We start from the raw sequence: 7,297 nt of genomic DNA on the forward strand, positions 1-7,297 counted from the left end.
TCAAAACTTTATCATCTCTGATCAGGTCAGAATTATTGTTATTATTTATCTTTATTTAGGTGACTTTTCGCTCGTGGCAAATTGTCCAGAAACGGAGTTTTAGAAATTCCACCTTTTTTGACAGAATCTATAGGTCAATCCATTCGATCAAACATATTTAAAGCAACATTCGTCAAAACTCTCGAAACGTGACTGCCTATCCCGCATTAATCCAGATACACGACCAGAGAACCCGCTTACTATATATGGCTATTTATTAGTTTTGTCACTCCACTTTCTCAATCTAAATTCGGTATGCAAATGACGATGTAGAGAGCGTAGTGGTAAAAGATAAGCTTCCGCCTGGGGGCCGTGACGACTTTGCCCAAAAATGGGTCAGTGAAGCCTATAAATCACCAGCAGCAAGGTTCCAGCTGCTGCTTTTCGGTTTCACGAGAATATGTAGGCGATATAAAGATTTGACTGAATCGGTGTAGGCAGGTCAGTGCCATCACAGGGATCACCACGATGAGACATCAGGTTGTTTTGGCGGTTTTTATGCTGCTGACGAGTGGTAGCAGTTTCTGTGAGGCGAAAAGGTTGTTGAACTTGATTTTTTATAAACTTTAATACCAACTGTGATGAACTTGTGCGATTTCAGACAGACTCGAGCATCATCCGAAAATATATTTTTCGTAGAAAACGATTGTGAAGCAGCAGAGAAATTCGCCATTATTGTGCATGGATGGAGAGAAAACTGTCAAACGGAATGGGTCGTTGATATGATGTCCAATCTGACGATTTATCGAGGGGGTTGTATCGTATGCATGGACTACGGTAAGCACTCTGCAGAGGACTACTTTCAAGGATTGGTGCCCAAGTTTGGTTTGGTAGTAACTGCACTACTCGGCAAATTGAAAGAAATGGAAGCACGTGGTTTCGATCCGGCCAACGGACACATTTTCGGGTTCAGTTTTGGTGCTCAATCGTCAATAGAAGCCGGACGACGATTCGGATTCAGGAAGCTCGGACGATTAGATGGTGAGTGATTAATGATCAAAAGATAATGTAACGTGTACATCGACATTACTCAAGCAGATTCAAATTTCAGTTTGTGAACCGGCCGGTCCAGGTTTTGATTCAGATCGGGTATTTTCAACGTTAGATCCGAAGTTTGCGGCCAAACAGGTGCAGTGCATCCACACGAGTAACGATAAGGGTACGTTTCGGCGTGAGTGCCACCAAGACTGGAATATGGGTAATTGCGGCGCAAGTCAATCGGCAGCAGGTCCGTATCCGAAAGGGTCACACGGCTTGTGTCCCTACTTCTACAACAGTGCGTTCGTGAACGAGTTTCGTGCCATCCCGAAACCGGACGAGTGTGTTTCGTTCCGGGCCATTTCTTCCATTCCGGACCAATCCCGGATGGGTTATTTCTCCGATATGAACAGGTAACAGGCCCCCACAGCATAAATCATGTGCTGCTTTCCGGTCGGAAAGCAATCAAAAAGTTAACTACATTTGTATTCGATTTGCAGTGGCATCATTGGGGACTTTTACTCACGAACCACCAAAACGTACCCTTACAACGAAATCCCGAATGAAGTTTGACGATTCTTGGATTATGACGAAGGATTTTTTGTGATGCTGCTTTTCGATATTCTAATTGGAAAACTTTGCCAATTAAGTGACCCTTGAACAGAAAAGGGCTCGAGTTAGTGTCGGCTGCGATTGGCGCTATTTGCAACCCAGTGAAAGGAAAACGTTCAAAATGTGGTTAATAAAAAGATGTTAATGAATATGGATAATTTGCGTATAGAATTATTTACTAAAGCAGCGACTTCTGAGAAAGTATTGATCAGAAAAATATGATAACTACCAGGATACTAATGCTTAAAAAAAAATCTGAGTGGGTGTAAGTGGAGCATACTGAGCATATAAAGCGTTTTGATACTGCAAAATCTCACATTTGCCGAAACATATTTTTTCATCAACCGACGTTTGTAGGTGGGGCAAAGTGAGCTTTTAACGCTTAGATGTTATTGAATGTAGTTTAGAACTGCAGAACGATTAACTTTTCAATTTCCATGTTGATAAAGTATGATTGAAATTTCAAACATCTGCTATACGCATCTAAACAAAAGCAAGCAACTAGTTACAACGTGCGAAGGATTGTGATTTTACGGTCAACTCTCCATAACTCAATATTGAAGGGACCATCGAGTTAGGGAAGTATCGAGTTATAGAACACAAATCTTGTGCAAATGCATTCCAAGGGACCATCGAGGTAGCCATGAAAACCAACTTTTAGTATGGTTCTCTAAATATCGAGATACAAAATATCGAGTGATGAGAATATGTAAAATAGTTGTCCAAATAGTGCTTTTTTTCTTTGATTTTTTCATTAGTATCATTCCAAACATTATATTCATTTCTTATATCTAGGTGTTCTGTGTTATTAGACAACACTATCATCCTAATTTGGTAAAACAAATTTAAGATTTTATTAACATTTTGTTAACAGCAAAGTACATTACATTTGCCGTAGCAGTACGTGCTTTTTTTAAATGCTTTGAATTTACTTAACCTAACTTAACCTAAACATATAACGCATTAATCGTGGCAATAGAAGATTGTAACGATTTTTGCCTGACATTATGAATTATTTTATTTGACATTTGTTCCGATGTTCCAGCATTGGATATCCTATGTAACTCATTGGTACTATACCAGGGAGGAAGCCTCAGAATCATTTCCAAAATTTTGTTTCGAATTCTCTGCAGAGCTTTTTTCCTGGTATTACAACAGCAAGTCCATATTGGTACAGCATACAACATGGCTGGCCTGAAAATTTGTTTGAATATCAAAAGCTTGTTCTTAAGACAAAGTTTAATAAGGGGAAAGAGACATTTTACATATTTATTACATTTGGCTTGAATGCCCTCAATGTGATTTTTGAAAGTTAAATTCATATCTAGCATGAGCCGTAGATACTTAACTTCATCTGACCAATTTATTGGAACCCCTCTCATCGTGACAACATGTCTACTTGAAGGTTTCAAATAAAGAGCTTTTGGTTTATGTGGGAATATTATTAGTTGAGTTCTGGAAGCATTAGTAGAAATCTTCCATTTTTGCAAGTATGAAGAAAAAATATCCAATATTTTTTGCAATCGACTACAGATGACACGCAGACTTCGTCCTTTGGCAGAGAGGCCTGTGTCATCCACAAACAAGGATTTTTGACATCCCTGAGGTGAGTCAGATGTGAAAATATTGTATAATATTGGTCCAAAAATGCTGCCTTGAGGAACACCAGCTTTTACAGGAAGTCTTTAGATCTGGAGTTCTGATAAATAACCTGAAGTGTACGATTTGGCAGATAACTTTGAATTATTCTAACAATGTATGTTGGAAAATTAATGTTTTTTAATTTTACGATCAAACCTTCATGGCAAACACTGTCGAATGCTTTTTCTGTGTCTAGAAGAGCAAGACCAGTAGAATAGCCTTCAGATTTGTTGGAACGGATCAAATTTGTTACACGTAAAAGTTGATGAGTGGTCGAATGTTCATGGCGGAATCCGAACTGTTCATTGGCAAAAATTGAATTTTCGTTGATGTGGGCCATCATTCTGTTCAAAATAACCTTTTCAAAAAGTCCATTTGATTCAATTGTTCAGTTAGAAAATTAAAATCAGAGGCAGACATTATTTGATGATTTTCCATTAGAATTTTCGGTAGACGAAGAGGCGGATAGGAGTTACCTGTGGCGGTAGGGTTTTTTCCATTTGATTTGAAACAAGTAGAATGGGTACTCATAGTACGAATAGGGTAGGAGTTCAAATTACCTGCTACGATATCGGCAAAGGATTTTCTGTGGGTAGATACATTCGAAATTGAAAGATTCGAACGGCTACCCGACGGATTAAAATTAGTTTGTGAATGTGCATGATTATGATCTTCCTGATGGGGATGATTAATGATCAAGGGATCGTTAACTGAAAAATGAGCATTGTTCGATACTCTACCAGGCAAATTCCGGAAACGACCGTTATCGTAACGGATATTATCTTTCATCTGCCTGGCACGAGCCTCAACGACACTCTTGCGTGAAGGGCAACTCCAAAAATTTGACTTATGATTGGCCCCGCAATTAGAGCATATAAACTTGGTTGTATCTTCCTTCACTGGACAGACGTCCTTGGCGTGAGAAGAACCTCCGCAAATCATGCATTTAGCATCCATGCGACAATTTTTTGTACCATGACCCCACTTTTGGCACTGACGGCACTGAGTGGGGTTCTGGTAATTTCCTCCAGGTTTCTGGAAATGATCCTATGCCACACGGACATCGAACAAAAGTTTTGCTTTTTCTAAAGCTTTAATATTATTTAGTTCTTTTTTGTTAAAGTGAACTAAATAATATTCTTGAAAAAGCCCTTTCCGAACAATGCCAGATTGGGTTCTCTTTTTCATAATGATTACTTGGAAGGGGGGAAAATCCAAGTAAATCATTTATTCCATTTTTGACCGCTTCAGGTGGCTTATAGTCACTTGAGAGACCTTTCAAGACGACTTTTAACGAACGTTCAGTTTTGTCGTCATAAGTAAAAAATGTGTGCTTCTTCTCTTCAAGATGTTTGAGAAGAAGTTCGCGATCTTTAAGAGTTTCCGGCAAAACGCGACAATCTCCTTTCTTTGCGATTTGGAAGGAAATCTTGATTTCCCTAATGGAGTTCAAGATCTCCTGCCTAAATCCCCCAAATTCGAAACAACTGACCACGATAGGCAGCACTCTTTGCTTCCTCACATGAATCAAAGAGCCTGGGCTAGAGGCTGCTTCGATTTGGTGTTCGGAAAATTTGTCTAGAGCATCGAACTGATTGCTCATTTCGATACAATTATTCATTTCACCCTTGGAAGAAAGTTCGCATTCCGAAGAAACGTCCTCTCTTCCATTCTTGCCACGTTTAGTGACAGTTTTAAATCCCACTTTTTTGGAAGGAAATTGTGAATTCAGAGATTCACCCTTCCTTCTGTTTGTTGTTGATACCATTTTTAGTGAATAAACGAAATAAGACGTGACCTTCGAGAGGTTTTTTCCCAAGACGGTGTCCAAGAAGGATTAGCACCGCTAGCTAGCCAACGGGTCCAACGAAAAATCAAAGGCACGGGTCCAAACAAGGATCGTAAAGGGATCAATAGTAGAAAAAATAGTACTGAAAAGTACCGTTTATAATTTTAGCACTGAAAAGTACTGTTTTTTTTAGCACTGAAAAGTACTGTTTTATTGCTTTAGGTAGTTTTTAAAAAACTTCCAAGGAGCAGAGAGAATTCGTGTACGCACAGCACGAAAGTACGATGCGCACTGTCCAAATAGTGCTATTCATGATAACTTTAGGCGTAGTATAGCCTCCTGGTGGAAAATTGCATGAAGTTTAAAACATTCAGACGATGCAAACGACATGTGCGGCCCACGGGCCGCACTTGGCCACCACGGGTGCTGTTTGAACCCATTGTGGTATGAAGCTACATGTTTTTATTACGCTTATGTGATCTTCCCTCTCCAAGGGACCCCACTCCTATTTCCTCACATCTTTCCCTTTCCTTTTCTCTCTCATCGGGTTGATGATGAAATAGGCTCAAATATGGCGATGGAAAAAATCTCCCAAATGGCGGGGATCGTGCCTCTGAAGCCGGCCTTTTGATACCTCATAGTGATGGATTGCCTTCTGTTATCGGACCAGAAGTGGTAGAGAATTCTTAGGTATTTGCCTAATTCATCCTACGATTATAACAGCATGTTTCTTGAAACTCTCCTAACACAGACAAACAGACGTAACACTTAGAACGAATCTCGATCAAAATCATAGTCACGAGGACATGAACGCCCAATGCTAAAATTGGTGTGTTTGGCCGATGGGCCAACAGATGGCGGTAGTGTATAAACGTCAAACACGAACAAATACGATGCGAGCGCTGCGGGTGGCTGATTGGCCACCTACCAGATTTTTTAAGCGACCGTTAAAAAGGTGGTCGATGAACAATGATGAGAGTGTGACGTCTGTTTGTCTGTGCTCTTAAGTTCAAAAAATTCACAACCAATTACTTCAAACACACCGCTAAAAAAATCCTGGTAGGGTATAATATTTTATTATATATAAACAATATATATGTTACGTCAAATGATTTCATGACATGTTTGCACTGAAAATCACGTTGGCCAGTATGGGATACCAAAACCAGTATTGACCACGTTCTTATTTTCGGATCGTTAATTGGCCAAACACATTGATTTTTTATGCGGGAACACCATGGCCAAATTAGGTACATTTATTTATTTATTTAGTTGGTGTTACATAAATTAATTTGACAAAACCTCGTTAACGATGTTACGCCAATTTACTCAGCCCATGGCTGTGTCTCTCTAGCTTCGATTTTGGCCCACGTTTTCCAGATCTTGTTGCACCTGATCAAGCCACCTCGCACGCTGTGCTCCCCGCCTTCTTGTGCCAACCGGATTCGACGCGAACACCATCTTTGCAGGATTGTTGTCCGGTAGTCTTGCAACATGCCCTACCCAGCGCACCCTTCCCGCTTTCGCAACCTTCTGGACACTGGGTTCGCCGTAGAGCCTAGTGAGCTCGTGGATCATTCTCCACCGCCACACATCGTTCTCCTACACTCCGCCAAAGATCGTCCTAAGCACCCTTCGTTCGAACACTCCAAGTGCTTGCAGGTCCTCTTCCAGCATGGTCCATGCTTCATGTCCATAGAGGACCATCGGTCTTATAAGCGTTTTGTACATGGTACATTTGGTGCGGGGGTGAATCTTTCTCGACCGCAGCTTCTTCTGGAGCCTACACTGCCCATAAATGCATAACAGTCCCACGTGACTTTTTGTCATTTTTTAGTTAATTACGGGAAACGTCATTAAATTTAATGTACTTTCATTGTATTATAAGAAAATAATACGTTTGTTCTAGAAATGTTAAAAACAATATCGAACTTGGTCTGTCCCACGTTACTAATAAACGCATGTCAGTCTCGCGACTTGTGTGATAAGGACTTGCGACAAATTGTGTTGCTGAGTAAGTCAAGTAAAGGAATATATACTTATCCACAATTGTTGCCGTAACCCAGAGTGGTCAGAAAAAATCTACGACACACTTAAACAGAAGAATCGTTTGATTCAGCCAGATGAAATACAAAGCTATTGGATTTCCTTGGATCGTCTTCCTCGTACTTGTACCGACGCCGTCTTTGAACATCCACTCGTTCCCCTCGTTCCACGCAGTGGCGTATATAGCTGGTT

At 40.3% G+C, this 7,297-nt stretch overlaps 1 protein-coding gene across 1 annotated transcript; it reads left to right on the forward strand.

Moving 5' to 3' along the window:
- The first annotated feature begins 403 nt into the window (after positions 1-403).
- Positions 404-1,778, forward strand: LOC5578077 (inactive pancreatic lipase-related protein 1). The gene is made up of 4 exons (XM_001656720.2): positions 404-578; positions 641-1,020; positions 1,091-1,430; positions 1,518-1,778. The coding sequence occupies exons 1-4, from the start codon at positions 508-510 to the stop codon at positions 1,588-1,590; spliced, it is 864 nt and encodes a 287-aa protein (XP_001656770.2). The 5' UTR covers positions 404-507; the 3' UTR covers positions 1,591-1,778.
- The last annotated feature ends 5,519 nt before the right edge of the window (positions 1,779-7,297 follow it).

The sequence above is a fragment of the Aedes aegypti genome, chromosome 3 (genome assembly GCF_002204515.2).
Source record: "Aedes aegypti strain LVP_AGWG chromosome 3, AaegL5.0 Primary Assembly, whole genome shotgun sequence".
In the NCBI taxonomy this organism is placed as follows: domain Eukaryota; kingdom Metazoa; phylum Arthropoda; class Insecta; order Diptera; family Culicidae; genus Aedes; species Aedes aegypti.

Coding starts and splice junctions, on each gene's coding strand:
- LOC5578077 (XM_001656720.2), top strand. CDS start 508: ATGAGACATCAGGTTGTTTTGGCGGTTTTTATGCTGCTGACGAGTGGT. Junction 579..640: donor AGTTTCTGTGAGGCGAAAAG/GTTGTTGAACTT, acceptor GTGCGATTTCAG/ACAGACTCGAGCATCATCCG. Junction 1,021..1,090: donor GAAGCTCGGACGATTAGATG/GTGAGTGATTAA, acceptor TTCAAATTTCAG/TTTGTGAACCGGCCGGTCCA.